Source organism: Sorex araneus, chromosome 2 (assembly GCF_027595985.1).
Source record: "Sorex araneus isolate mSorAra2 chromosome 2, mSorAra2.pri, whole genome shotgun sequence".
Taxonomy (NCBI): Eukaryota; Metazoa; Chordata; class Mammalia; order Eulipotyphla; family Soricidae; genus Sorex; species Sorex araneus.
Genome location: NC_073303.1, coordinates 130,792,512 through 130,807,745, shown reverse-complemented (window position 1 = coordinate 130,807,745; position 15,234 = coordinate 130,792,512). Strand labels below are relative to the sequence as shown.

At 56.4% G+C, this 15,234-nt stretch overlaps 1 protein-coding gene across 21 annotated transcripts in view; it reads left to right on the top strand.

Moving 5' to 3' along the window:
* Positions 1-7,288, top strand: part of PLEC (plectin) — a 41,031-nt gene extending 33,743 nt beyond the window's left edge. For all 21 annotated transcript variants that reach the window (XM_055127053.1, XM_055127044.1, XM_055127043.1 and 18 more), the window contains one exon: positions 113-7,288. In XM_055127053.1, the coding sequence (XP_054983028.1) occupies positions 113-6,331 (6,219 nt within the window). In that variant the 3' untranslated portion in view covers positions 6,332-7,288. The remainder of the gene's footprint in view (positions 1-112) is intronic.
* Positions 7,289-15,234: the final 7,946 nt, after the last annotated feature.

Below are 15,234 nucleotides of genomic sequence, written 5' to 3'. Positions count from 1 at the left end.
CTCTCCCTATGCCAGTGGGTGATGGCCTGGGGGGCAGTGGCAGGTTCTTTGTGCTCTCAGGTGGGGGGCCAGTGCCCCCACCTGACCTCCTTGACCCTCTTTTCCTTTGTAGAGGCAGGCAGTGCAGCAGGAGCAGCTGTTGCAGGAGACGCAGGCCCTGCAGCAGAGCTTCCTGACGGAGAAGGACAGCCTGCTGCAGCGCGAGCACTTCATTGAGCAGGAGAAGGCCAAGTTGGAGCAGCTGTTCCAGGACGAAGTGGCCAAGGCGCAGAAGCTGCGCGAGGAGCAGCAGCGGCAGCAACAGCAGATGGAACAGGAGAAGCAGCAGCTGGTGGCCAGCATGGAGGAGGCCCGGCGCCGGCAGCGTGAGGCTGAGGAAGGCGTGCGACACAAACAGGAGGAGCTGCAGCGACTAGAGCAGCAACGGCTGCAGCAGGAGCAGATGCTGGCTGAGGAGAATCAGCGGCTGCGGGAGCGGCTGCAGCGCCTAGAAGAGGAGCACAGGGCTGCACTGGCTCACTCTCAGGAGGTTGCCACCAAAGTCAGCACTATCAAGGCCCTGCCCAATGGCCGAGATGTCCCCGATACTGCCGCCGTGGAGTCGGAGCCCAAGCTGGCTTTTGACGGCCTCCGGCGCAAGGTGCCGGCCAAGAGGCTGCGGGAGGTGGGCGTCCTGAGTGCCGAGGACCTGCAGCGGCTAGAGCAGGGCCGCACCACAGTGGCTGAGCTCGCGCAGAGGGAGGATGTGTGCCGCTACCTGCAGGGCCACAGTAGCCTGGCTGGGCTCCTGCTGCAGCCCACCAATGAGAAGCTGAGTATCTATGCAGCCCTGCAGCGGCAGCTGCTGAGCCCTGGCACGGCTCTCATCCTGCTGGAGGCCCAGGCAGCCTCTGGCTTTCTGCTCGACCCCGTGCGCAACCGGCGGCTGACTGTCAGTGAGGCTGTAAAGGAGGGCCTGGTGGGCCCGGAGCTGCACCATAAGCTGCTGTCGGCCGAGCGTGCTGTCACCGGCTACACCGACCCTTACACCGGCGAGCAGATCTCCCTCTTCCAGGCCATGAAGAAGGAGCTGATCGTGCACGACCACGGCATCCGCCTGCTGGAGGCCCAGATCGCCACGGGCGGCATCGTGGACCCCATGCACAGCCACCGCGTGCCCGTGGACGTGGCCTACCAGCGCGGCTACTTCGACGAGGAGATGAGCCGCGTGCTGGCAGACCCGGGCGACGACACCAAGGGCTTCTTCGACCCCAACACCCACGAGAACCTCACGTACCTGCAGCTGTTGGAGCGCTGTGTGGAAGATCCCGAGACGGGGCTGCGCCTCCTGCCACTCACAGATCAGGCTGGCAAGGGCGGTGAGCTGGTCTACACTGACTCTGAGGCCAGGGATGTGTTTAAAAAGGCCACGGTGTCGGCTCCATTTGGCAAGTTCCAGGGCAGAACTGTGACTATCTGGGAGCTCATCAACTCTGAGTACTTCACGGCGGAGCAGCGGCGCGACCTGCTGCGGCAGTTCCGCTCGGGCAAGGTCACTGTGGAGAAGATCATCAAGATCGTCATTACGGTGGTAGAAGAACAGGAGCAGAAGGGGCAGCTCTGCTTCCAGGGCCTGCGTGCCCTGGTGCCCGCTGCTGAGCTGCTCGAGAGCGGCGTCATTGACCACGGCCTCTACCACCAGCTACAGCAGGGGGAACGCTCAGTGCAGGAGGTCACTGAGATGGAGGCCGTGCGGCGGGCTCTGCGGGGCACCAGTGTTATCGCTGGCGTGTGGTTGGAGGAGACGGGCCAGAGGTTGAGTATTTATGAGGCCCTGAAGAGGGACTTACTGCAGCCCGAAGTAGCTGTGGGCCTGCTGGAGGCGCAGGCTGGCACGGGTCACATCCTTGACCCTGCCACCAGTGCCCGGCTGACTGTGGACGAGGCAGTGCGTGCTGGCCTGGTGGGCCCTGAACTGCATGAGAAGCTGCTGTCAGCTGAGAAGGCCGTGACGGGCTACCGAGACCCCTACTCAGGCCAGAGCGTCTCCCTGTTCCAGGCCCTGAAGAAGGGCCTCATCCCCAAGGAGCAGGGCCTACGTCTGCTAGATGCCCAGATGGCCACAGGCGGCATTGTGGACCCCAGCAAGAGCCACCGTGTGCCCCTGGAAGTGGCCTATGCCCGGGGCTACCTGGATCAAGACACCTGCAGAGCCCTGTCCACAGCCCAGGATGACGCCAGGACCTACTACGATCCCCAGGCCCAGGAGCCGGTCACCTACAGTCAACTCCAGCAGCGCTGCCAGCCTGACCAGCTCACCGGGCTGAGCCTGCTGCCTATCTCCGAGAAGGTAGCCCGGGCCCGGCAGGAGGAGGTTTACTCGGAGCTCCAGGCCCGGGAGGCCTTCCAGAAGGCCACTGTGGATGTGCCTGTGGGCCCCTTCCAGGGCAGGACAGTCACGGTGTGGGAGCTCATCAGCTCCGAGTACTTCACTGAGGAGCAGCGGCAAGAACTGCTGCGGCAGTTCCGTTCAGGCAAGGTCACCGTGGAGAAGATCATCAAGATCCTCATCACCATCGTGGAGGAGGTGGAGACTGTGCGCCAGGAGCGCCTGTCCTTCAGCGGCCTGCGTGCCCCGGTGCCCGCCAGCGAGCTCCTAGCTGCCGGCATCCTCAGCAGGACCCAGTTTGAGCAGCTCAAGAACGGCAAGACATCTGTGAAGGAGCTGTCGGAGGTGGATTCGGTGCGGCTGCTCCTCCAGGGCCGTGGCTGCCTGGCTGGCATCTACCTGGAGGACACCAAGGAGAAAGTGACGGTCTACGAGGCCATGCGGCGTGGCCTGCTGCGACCCAGCACAGCTACCCTGCTGCTTGAGGCCCAGGCAGCCACCGGCTTCTTGGTGGACCCTGTGCGGAACCAGCGTCTCTACGTCCATGAGGCCGTGAAGGCAGGCGTGGTGGGCCCCGAACTGCACGAGAAACTGCTGTCAGCAGAGAAGGCCGTCACCGGCTACAAGGACCCCTACTCAGGCAATACCATCTCTCTCTTCCAGGCCATGAAGAAGGGCCTGGTCCTTAGGGAGCATGGCATCCGCCTGCTGGAGGCCCAGATCGCCACAGGGGGCATCATTGACCCCGTGCACAGCCACCGTGTGCCCGTAGATGTGGCCTACCAGCGTGGCTATTTCGACGAGGAGATGAGCCGCGTACTGGCGGACACAAGTGATGATACCAAAGGCTTCTTTGACCCCAACACCCACGAGAACCTCACGTACCTGCAACTGCTGGAGCGCTGTGTAGAAGACCCCGAGACGGGGCTGCGTCTCCTGCCGCTGAAGGGAGCAGAGCAGGCTGAGGTGTTAGAGACCACACAGGTGTACTCGGAGGAGGAGACCCGGCGGGCATTCGAGGAGACACAGATCGACATCCCTGGGGCTGCCGGCAGCCAGGGCAGTTCCACCATGTCCCTGTGGGAGGTGATGCAGTCCGACCTCATTCCCAAGGAGCAGCGGGCTCAGCTGATGGCCGACTTCCAGGCAGGGCGGGTGACCAAGGAGCGCATGATCATCATTATCATTGAGATCATCGAGAAGACAGAGATTATCCGCCAACAGAACCTGGCATCCTACGACTACGTGCGCCGCCGCCTCACGGCTGAGGACCTGTATGAAGCCCGGATCATCTCCCGCGAGACCTATGACTTACTCCGGGCGGGCACCAAGAGCCTCCGGGAGGTGCTGGAGGCAGAGTCTGCCTGGCGCTTCCTTTATGGTACAGGCTGTGTGGCTGGCATCTACCTGCCTGGCTCCAAACAGACTCTGACCGTCTACCAGGCACTTAAGAAGGGACTGCTGAGCACTGAGGTAGCCCGACAGCTGCTGGAGGCACAGGCAGCCACTGGCTTCCTGCTGGACCCGACGAAGGGTGAGCGTCTGACTGTGGACGAGGCTGTGCGGAAGGGTCTGGTGGGCCCTGAACTGCATGACCGACTACTGTCAGCTGAGCGGGCGGTGACGGGCTATCGAGATCCCTACACAGAGCAGACCATCTCGCTCTTCCAGGCCATGAGGAAGCAGCTTGTTCCAGCCGAGGAGGCCCTGAGGCTGCTGGATGCCCAGCTTGCTACAGGTGGCATTGTGGACCCCCGCCTGGGTTTCCACCTGCCTCTGGAAGTGGCCTACCAACGGGGGTACCTCAACAAGGACACGTATGACCAGTTGTCAGAGCCCAGCGAGGTGCGCAGCTACGTGGACCCATCCACAGACGAGCGTCTCAGCTACACGCAGTTGATCAAGAGGTGCCGGCAAGATGAAGGCAGTGGGCAGCTGCTCCTGCCGCTCTCGGACACCCGCAAGCTGACCTTCCGCGGTCTGCGCAAACAGATCACAGTGGAGGAGCTGGTGCGGTCGCAGGTCCTTGATGAGGCCACGGCGCTGCAGCTGCAGGAGGGCCTCACCTCCATCGAGGAGGTCACCAAGAACCTGCAGAAGTTCCTGGAGGGCACAAGTTGCATTGCTGGCGTCTTCGTGGATGCCACCAAGGAGCGGCTGTCAGTGTACCAGGCCATGAAGAAGGGCATCATCCGCCCAGGCACAGCCTTTGAGCTCCTGGAGGCACAGGCAGCTACTGGCTATGTCATCGACCCCATCAAGGGGCTCAAGCTGACCGTGGAGGAGGCCGTGCGCATGGGCATCGTGGGGCCTGAATTCAAAGACAAGCTGCTGTCAGCCGAGCGTGCCGTGACCGGGTACAAGGACCCCTACTCAGGGAAGCTCATCTCCCTCTTCCAGGCCATGAAGAAGGGCCTAATTCTGAAGGACCATGGCATCCGTCTACTGGAGGCCCAGATTGCCACAGGCGGTGTCATTGACCCTGAGGAGAGCCACCGGCTGCCCGTGGATGTGGCCTACAAACGCGGTCTCTTTGACGAGGAGATGAATGAGATCCTGAGTGACCCCTCCGATGACACCAAGGGCTTTTTTGACCCCAACACAGAGGAGAATCTCACCTACCTGCAACTGATGGAGCGCTGCATCACTGACCCCCAGACGGGACTGTGCCTGCTGCCGCTGAAGGAGAAGAAGCGCGAGCGGAAGACATCCTCCAAGTCATCGGTGCGCAAGCGCCGCGTGGTGATAGTGGACCCTGAGACGGGCAAGGAAATGTCGGTGTACGAGGCTTACCGCAAGGGCCTCATTGACCACCAGACGTATCTGGAGCTCTCAGAACAGGAGTGCGAGTGGGAGGAAATCACCATTTCCTCCTCAGATGGTGTGGTCAAGTCCATGATCATTGACCGCCGCTCAGGCCGCCAGTACGACATTGATGAGGCCATCACCAAGAACTTCATTGACCGCTCGGCACTAGACCAGTACCGTGCTGGCACGCTTTCCATCACCGAGTTTGCTGACATGCTTTCAGGCAACGCCGGTGGCTTCCGCTCCCGCTCCTCCTCCGTTGGCTCATCCTCCTCCTATCCCATCAGCCCTGCTGTGTCTAGGACCCAGCTGGCCGCCTGGTCCGACCCCACAGAGGAGACAGGCCCCGTGGCCGGCATCCTAGACACGGAGACGCTGGAGAAGGTGTCCATCACAGAGGCCATGCACCGTAACCTGGTGGATAACATCACAGGCCAGCGGCTGCTGGAGGCGCAGGCCTGCACAGGCGGCATCATCGACCCTGTCACGGGCGAGCGCTTCCCCGTCACCGACGCCGTCAACAGGGGCCTGGTGGACAGGATAATGGTGGATCGCATCAACCTGGCCCAGAAGGCTTTCTGTGGCTTCGAAGACCCGCGCACCAAGACCAAGATGTCTGCCGCTCAGGCCCTGAAGAAGGGCTGGCTGTACTATGAGGCAGGCCAGCGCTTCCTGGAGGTGCAGTACCTGACCGGCGGCCTGGTCGAACCCGACACACCAGGCCGCGTGCCCCTGGACGAGGCCCTGCAGCGTGGCACTGTGGATGCCCGCACCGCCCAGAAGCTGCGAGATGTCAGTGCGTACTCCAAGTATCTCACCTGCCCCAAGACCAAGCTGAAGATCTCTTACAGGGACGCAATGGAACGCAGCATGGTGGAGGAGGGCACGGGCCTGCGGCTGCTAGAGGCAGCCGCCCAGTCCAGCAAGGGCTACTATAGCCCCTACAGTATCAGCGGCTCTGGCTCCACGGCCGGCTCCCGTGCCGGCTCCCGCACGGGCTCCCGTGCCGGCTCCCGCCGTGGCAGTTTTGATGCCACTGGCTCTGGCTTTTCCATGACCTTCTCCTCCTCCTCCTACTCCTCCACGGGTTATGGCCGCCGCTATACCTCGGGGTCCACGTCCTCCCTGGGAGGCCCTGAGTCTGCAGTGGCCTGAGCCCCTGCCTGCCCCTGTCCTCCACCTCTGCATGTGGCCAGGCTCCCGCCCAGCACTGGGCTTTCTCTCATGTTCACAGTGTCTTCCTCCCAAGTGGTGCCTAAGGTTTTACCAAAAAGACTGATCCATGAATAACCGCCGCCTAGACAGCCCCTGTGGGCACGGGGCCGCCCAGGCTCCAGCCCCGTCCCCTCTGCCCGGGGTCTTCCTGCCCCCTTGACCTGCCCCTTACCACAGCCAGGTGCCTTGGGGGGTCCAGAGCTGGCCCCCCATTATCTCCCCAGAGAGGGCCCTTGTGGGCAAGGCTCACAGCTGCCCCTCCCACTTCCTGCTGCTCGGTGCTGCGAGCCTCCTTCCCTGGCAGGGCTCCCAGCCGGCTTCTCCCTGGGAAGCCTCCCCATGCCTGCTGGGGCGAGGCAGGGACTGGGGTGCAGATCCCATGGCCCCTGTCTCCTGTGGTCCTGTCCTGCTTTAGAGCTTGAGCACCACCCCCCAGTCCCCGCACCCAGACCTGCATTCAAGGCCCAGCCTTGGGCTCAGTCTTTAGCCTCAGCTCCCTGAAAGTGCCTTCCATGTCCTCCCTTGCACCCAGACCCTGAGGCCCCTGGTAGGGGTGAGAGACCCCGATCCTGAGTTACAGTCCCCACCGGGCTACTCTCAGCCTGAGGGCTGGCCGGCACCAGTTCACTCTCTCCCTGAGGCCCCTCCAGCCTGAGGGACCCGGCTTGGGGATGCTGCCAGCCTATTCCCAGGGTACCAGGCAGCCAGGATGCCCAGCCCTCCAATTCCACCAGCTCCTGGCCTGGGGCCTGCACCCCACCTCTGCCCCTGAGCTTTTCTGCATGTTCCCCTGACCCAAGTGGGCGGGGACGGGCCTCAGGCTGCCTCTTCCAGGGCGGACACTAACCCGACCACGGGCGGGCCCACCGCTCGCCCCAATAAAGCAATTCCAACGTTTCTCATGTTCTGCCTCTTCTCTGGACGTGAGGAGTGGGTGTCGTGGCCCCTGCTTAGGGCTCAGCTCTGTGTGGCCAAAGAAACTGCCATGTGCAGGCAGCTGAGTCGGTCCTGTCCCTGAGGCCCGCCTGAGCAGGTACTGGCATGGCATCTGCCTGTGTGGCACTATCCATGGTGGAGCCTTATGGCACCACTGCTGGTCACCTGGTGAAGCCCTGGGTCCCTGCTTGTGTGAGGACAGGGTGGCTCAGACCCTGAGTCCTGGCCTAGTCTTCATCTGTTCCACCATCTCACCTGTTTACACTGGAAGAGGACCGTGACCTGTGGGCTCGGGGAAGTGGACCTGCCCTGAGGGACTGGAGTTCAGGGCCTGTTCACTTCCAGGACACGACCACATGTATCTTGGTCACTTCTCCAGACTTGGGCGAGGGCCCCATCTTTAGGTATCTGTGTCGCCCACCTCCTTACATGACCCCCTGGCCTGGGCCACACCTGCTTGCTTGAGGTATGCAGGTGTTTTGCAGAAGTCGGGATGCATGGGACAAGGAGCTGGGCTGGGCTATCCATGCAGCCAGGCTCATGCCTGCTGCCTGACAACCCTGGGGCTTTGCTCCCTCTACGTCCTGCTGCCTGCCGTGGTATATCAGAGAGCATGTGACCATGCCCCTGCTGGCACTCCTGGGCTCCTAGTGTCCTTTGCAGCAGTGCCCTCTTGAAACCCCCTTCCCCCACTGTTCCTTCACTACTATCTCGGCCAGCCCAGTACACCTCATCCTGGGGACGCTCAGGAGCCCACGATGAGGAAGGAGGCATGGGTGGTGGGGTCCAGTCACCCTTACCTCCCACCTCACCTCAAAACCAGGATGCTCCACAGAATCCCCTCCTCCCCACACACACCATCTGGTTCCCTACATGCAGCCCTTCCAGCAAGTTCCTGTTCACACACACACACACGCACACCATCTGGGTCCCTACATGCAGCCCTTCCAGCATGTTCCTGTTCACACACACACACACACACACACACACACGCACACCATCTGGGTCCCTACATGCAGCCCTTCCAGCATGTTCCTGTTCTCACACACACACACACACACACACACACACACACACACACGTGCCATCTGGGTCCCTACATGCAGCCTCACACACACACGCCATCTGGGTCCCTACATGCAGCCCTTCCAGCACGTTCTTTTTTTTTTTTTTTTCTTTTTGGGTCACACCCGGAGATGCTCAGGGGTTACTCTTGGCTCATGCACTCAGGAATAACTCCTGGTGGTGCTCAGGGGACCATATGGGATGCTGGGATTTGAATCCGGGTCAGCCGCGTGCAAGGCAAACCTCCTACCCGCTGTGCTATTGCTCCAGCCCCTTCCAGCACGTTCTTGTTGGTGCCTCTTTGTAGGGTCCCAGTCATGCCAGCTGGGATTGCTGCTCTGGCCTTTGACCCTTCTTGCTTTGGGGCCAAACCCGGCAGTGCTCAGGGGTTAGTCCTGGCTCTGCACTCAGAGAACTCACTCCTGGTGGGCTTGGGGACCATATGGGATGACAGGGATCAAACCCAGGTCAGAGGCATGCAAGTCAAGTGACCACCTGCTGTACAGTTGCTCTGGCCCCCTGGCCTTCCATCTAATTCCCCTGTGGATCCACTTCCATACCCACAGATTTGGGGGTGCAGCCACCTGCACAGGGGCTGGAATGATGCCCGGGCCTGGGACTCATGGGCAAATCCCTAGCCTGGCTTCCCCCTTCTGCTGCCAGGGGCCAGAGCTGCTGGCCAGGTGGGGGCACCCACATAAGGAGCTGAGAGGAAGAAGGGGGTTAGGAGTGAGGGGGTGGCACTGCCAGACTCAGAGCAGATCCTAGGGCCAGCTCCTCTCAAGGCTGAGGCTCTGATCCCCTCTGTCCCTAACTCAGGCTGATGAGGGCTCAGAGCACCTGGGTGGGAGAGGGGCTAGTGCTCCTCAGCACAGAGTGACAGGCCCAGATTCCCCCCACACCCTGCTTGACCTCCTCCAGGTGAGACCCAGCCAGCTCCTTCCCAACCACCTATCGTGCTGGCCGGACGGAAGCCTCAGGTAAGAAACTGGACAGCTGCCACTCCCCTAGGCCAGACTCAAACCCCCACCTGAGCAGGAACAAGCTGCACAGGAAAGTGAGGACTAGAAGTCCTTATGGCCAAAGGGGGCAGCCACAAGGACCCTTGGATTTGGTCGGGTTCTGCCAGGACGCTGCTTCCACTGACGTTTATAATTTTAGGCCTCTCTGTAGGGTCTGGGCACCTCAGCAGAGCTGCTTCAGCCTGGCCCTCTCTGCCCGGGGGTCTCTTAAGCCTGCAGGGGCTGAGTGCACACTTGGCTGCTGGAGTCCTAGGCTCCATCCCAGTCACCATGCAGGCCTCCAAGCAGTGACAGGTGTGGCCCCCAAACCAAATCAGAACCAAGCCAAAGGAGATCAAACACTTTAACATGTGCCTGTTGAACTGGAAGGTCAGGATGAATGAAAGCAAGTCAGGACAAGGAAGCCAGAGTAAACAAAAGCAGGGCCTACAGGACTGAAAACTGCAGCTAGTAAATCTGTTTGGAATGACTAAGACAACAAAGAACAGAATATAATAAGGTTCCATCTGAGAAGGATATGGAGGGGGCTGAAGAGATAGTACCAGGTGGTAAGTGCATAGACATGCACGCACACACGCAGACACACATGCACGTGCTTGCCCGTCATCCCATGGCCCCTAGTGTGAATCCCTGGTGCCACATAGGAGTTGCTCCTGAGCACAAAAGCAGAAATACTGGGTGTAGCCAAAAGATCTAATAAATAGAAAGATCAAGATCTTAAAAGAATTTGGTAGAACTTCTGGAAACAGTAATAACATTTAAAACTATTGGTTTGAGTAAATGAGCAAATCAGGCTCACCTGAAAAATGGATTGAGGGGCAGGAGCAATCCTACAGTGGGGAGGGTGCTTGCCTTGTACGTGGCTGACCTGGGTTTGATCCTGGGCACCACGTAAGTTTCCCTGAGCCCCACAAAGAGTGATCCCTGAGCACCCATGGGGTGTTCTGGTGTTCCCCGGCCCCTAATAAAATGAAAAGACTGGAAGGTAGACATGAACAAAATCACAGTGGGGAAATTCAGAGATATAAGTAGCTGGCAGTGTGAGAGTGAGGCAGGTGGGAAGCTGATAGTGGGCCAACCCTGAGCTCCGGGAAGAAACAATCACTGACAGATCTTTCCAAATGGATGAGTCATGGCCAAGAAGCACAGTTAAATTCAGTGAAGCCAAAGGGAGCTTCCATGGAAAAACCTATTCAAGCATCACAAAGAATAAAACACGAGCAAATAAAAGGAAAGAAGAGGGCTGGGGCTGGCTTGAGTGGCAGAGCACCAGCCTTGATGTGTGAGGCCTGGGCTCAATGCCCGGGCCTCAGGCTTTGCCAGGTGTGACTCTTACAGTGCCGGCAACAGCAACCAGGACTGCAAAGCAAAACTCTAAAGCAGCTGACTGCCTGAGCAGAAATACACCCATATGCAGAGACTGGAAGTCTTAATATTGCTCAGAGTCATATTGCTAAAATTGACCGACAGACTCCATCCAGGTAGGTTATTTGCAGAAATTGCTGAAACCTAGTCATTAATCCTAAAATTTAGCCAAGATATGAGGCATTCAGAATAGTCAAGACGATCTTGTAAAAGAACGAGGTTAGAGAAATCACAATTTCTCAAAGCTACAATAATAAAAACAATGTACTACAATGCATGAGATGGACATCTAGATTAGTGGGAGAGAGTGGAGTTCTTAGGTAAGTTCCTAGCCCTATGGTCAGTTGATCAGAGATGGGGCCGGGTGCGGTTTGGGAAATATACAGTGGTGCTCAGGACTCAGTCCTAGCTTGAACTTGGATCATTCCCTGTGGGACTCAGGGTAGCAAAGATGGTACCAGGAATCGAACCTGGTTTGGCCATGTGCAAGACCAGTGCTTTACCCCTGTACTGTCTCCACTGCCCTGTTCAGCTGGTTTTTAACAAGGATGTCATCTGTCCAATGGAGGAAGGACAGTCTTTTTAACAAAAGATGTTAACAAAACTAAACATTTAAGAGCTAGAGTGAAGTCATACTCCCACCATATACACATCAATATCATTTCAAAATGCGCTTGCAGAAACTAGCCAAAGAGTTTAATAACTCAAAATAATGTTCAGACAGTGGGTTCTTAAGATGTGACCCCCAAGCACATACACGGAAAGGAAAAAATAGCTGAGTTGAATGCCATAAACATGAAACCCTGGTACACAGGGCTGGAGGGATAGTGCAGCAGGCTGAGCTCATGCCCTGCAGGCTTGAGTTTGAGCACTACGGCTGTGAGTTCAAAGTATGGGTGCGCCAAGAGTAGTCTCCTCAGGCCTCCCCAGCAGAGGAACAAAGAGACAGGGGACTCATGAATAGATGGTAAAAATGGCCCGTTTAACGCAGAGCTGCTAGCATACTTACAGAACACCTAAAAGGGGTTCATGGTACAGAACTGCATGCAGGTGTGATTGATCATTTACAGAGGGAAAGTGTTTCGTCAGAGGCGATTCTTTTGGGGAGATTAACTCAAGGAGACAATTCTGAGTTAAAAAACCAGCTGAACAGGGCAGGGGAGACAGTACAGGGGCAAAGCACTGGTCTTGCACATAGCCAAACCAGGTTCGATTCCCTCTCTCCCAGGGATACTTTGCTTTTCTCTTTCCCTTTAGTTGTGCATATTAAACAATTAAGTTTACTTCTTATTAATACTTGCAGTTATTTGGATAAACACAGTAAGAGATATAGATTCCAAAACTTAGTTCTCTGGGCTCTGAGGACAAGCAAGTCTTTTACCGTAAATTCCAGACTAAGTCTTCAGTCCAGTTCAGTTTGTCCTTCCCCAAGGGGATCCTATCTCTTAAATAATAGGGCTTACAGGGGCCGGAGTGATAGCACAGCGGGTAGGGCGTTTGCCTTGCACGCGGCCGACCCGGGTTCGATCCCCGGCATCCCATATGGTCCCCCAAGCACCGCCAGGAGTAATTCCTGAGTGCAAAGCCAGGAGTAACCCCTGAGTATCGCTGGGTGTGACCCAAAAAGCAAAAAAAAAAAAAACCAAAAAAAAAAATAATAGGGCTTACATCAAGACTGTGCTTTTATGCTTTCTAGACTGTCCCATTTTGATGCCGGAGTAGCTTTTTCACATGCCCTGGGTCCATTCAGGTCCTGTGGGGGGACCTCCCTCTGTGGCGTGTTAAGTACTATGGCAACTGAAGCCTGAGTTAAGTAATTATGACAGATGCTCAGGAGTAGATCTATTTCATGGTCAATCAACTACCAAATATTAGGAGCACAGCATTAACCAGTCTTTCTGTGTTTAAGCAAAGAACCTTGCTCTATAGTAAAATATAAAAAGGCTAAAGCGGAAATAGGAAAGCAAGTAATTCACTTCAAATACAAAGTCCAGAGTTACCAGAAGTTTTGGGTTATAAATAACCAAGACTGATTTGGGGAATGTAACAATGAGGGGTAAAACACAAAGGAAAACTTAAAGATAACCTCAGGGGATTGGGATTAGTAAAAGCACTGTAAGCTTCCCTGGGAGGAGGAAAAGAGGCAATTCACTGATGAAGCCTAAAGCACTAGGGGTCAATATTCAGCAACAATTCACCTGGTGCCTGGAGCACACTTGGGACTAACCCCCACCCACTGCTGGGAATGGCCCCCAAAATCTGAAAATGAAAAAAACCTGTGCATCAGAGGACATCAAGAGAGGAAAAAGAAAATGAAGAAAACAAGAGGAAAACCTCTCCCTAAATAGGGCCTCTGTGAAACATGGGAAACTGACTCACTCCGAAATAAAGATCCACTATATAAAGAGGCCTTTCTCCAAAGGAGGAGCAGCATATCCTCGAGGGCAGGAGGGCTTAGTCACAGTGGGTGGCATCCTAAACACAGATGCATACCACCACCTGTACCCTCCTGATGGCCTAAATCAGAGATGATGGTGACAGGACTCAGTGATGTGGCAGGGATCTGACCATGGCACGCAGGTGGTGTGGTCAGGCACACAGGCAGCCATGCAACTCAGCCGTGCCACGCCCCAGAGAAGTGGAAACTTTCAGAAGAGTTTGCCCACAGTGCCCTTGGTCACAGAGCAACAGCCGCTAGTGGTAGAAATGTCCAGTGGAGCGATAGCACAGCGGGTAGGGCGTTTGCCTTGCACGCGGCCGACCCGGGTTCAAATCCCAGCATCCCATATGGTCCCCTGAGCACCGCTAGGAGTAATTTCTGAGTGCAGAGCCAGGAGTAACCCCTGTGCATTGCCAGGTGTGACCCAAAAAGCAAAAAAAAAAAAAATGTCCAGTGGCCATAGCAAGCAAACAAGGCAGAGCCTCTCCATCAGTGGAACATTCCTGATGCAGCCAAAAGCACAAGTCATGTTGGTGCCCACAGAGAAGAGCCTTAAAACTTCACGCTGGCAACAGGAGAGAAGCCCCATGACATGGCTCTGTAGCACAGAGCGGACAGTGAGTCTCGGGGCAGGAAGTGGGTTGCGGTTAAGGGGGAGGGGTTGGTGGGGCTTTCTGTGTGTTAGGGTTCACAACCCCTCACACCCTTTTCACGCCTCTTACCTCTTCACGCCCTCCACATCTCCTCATACCTCCTCACACCTCTCCTCACATCTTCATGCCTCACACCTCTTCACCTCCATTTATCTCCTTACAGCTCCTCACACCTCCACTTACCTCTTCACATCTCTCCAGACCTCCTCTCACTTTTTTACACTTCATACCTCTTCACACCTCTTCAACCTCCTCTTACCTCCTCTCAACTTATCTTACCTGCTCTTACCTCCTCATATCTCTTCACACCTCCTCCTACCTCCTCTCACTTTTCACAACTCACACCTGTTATCCTCTCTCCTCCTTTTTCTCCTCTCTCACCCTCTCATCCTCCTCTCCCAATCTCTACAGTTACCAGTATTTATGTTATGGATCCTGACCCCTTCATTGTCTCTACTATCCGACTGTTGTACCCAATGTACATGAATCATCTGGCCAACTAACTGGATGATATATGGAATTGAGGGTGTATAGATGATTGTGAAAGGCCAATCAGATTGCATATGCCCTTATAAGGGTTTGTGCGAGGACCCATCAGAAGTCTGGTCCTCCTTCTGCATTTCCTCATGACAGACAGGACAGATGCTGGGAATGGGGGTGTTCATGTTTTGTGGGGATAGAAGTTCAGTTCAAGATGATGAACTGACCTTAAACTGATGGAGGGGTGAGGCACAAGTATGTTCCTTGTTTCCTGATGCCACTGGATATACTCCTGGCAGTGGAAAATCTTGTTATACATATTTTACCAAGGTTGAAAAAGAAAAACTGCAGTATTGAATTTGGAAGTTAAGAGACAGAACAGAACTTCATGTCTATGATGAAATAACAACTATCCTATTACCCCTTAATTTGGAAACAAACATACCATTAGAATACCACAAATCTTGGTTTTTCAAAACATTGGCAAAGAAAGGGGTGGCACCCAGAGGTGGGCACGCACAGAGTGAGCCTTGGAATGGCCTGGCTTAAGGGTCCTGTGGCCATTGAGGCTGGCAGATGCCCTAAGCAGGGCTGAGGGCTATGCAGGGCAGGAATGGAGGCCTGTCTTCCATCTCACTGCCTTCTCAGGAGTCAGTCTCACCCAGCCAAGCTTGTAGCAAGACGTGGAAAGATCTTCCTGTTGCCAAGCAACTGAGTTGCATCCCCAAACAAAGAAGGAAAGTGTTTATAGCAGACAGGAATGGCCAGGCCTCAGCAAGGGAGAAGCTGCGTGCCTGCACCTAACCCAGCCCCTGGGCCAGTGAGATCATGCTCTTGCAGCCTGGGAGGGTGGGGGAGAGCCAGCTACCCTAGGGCATAGGT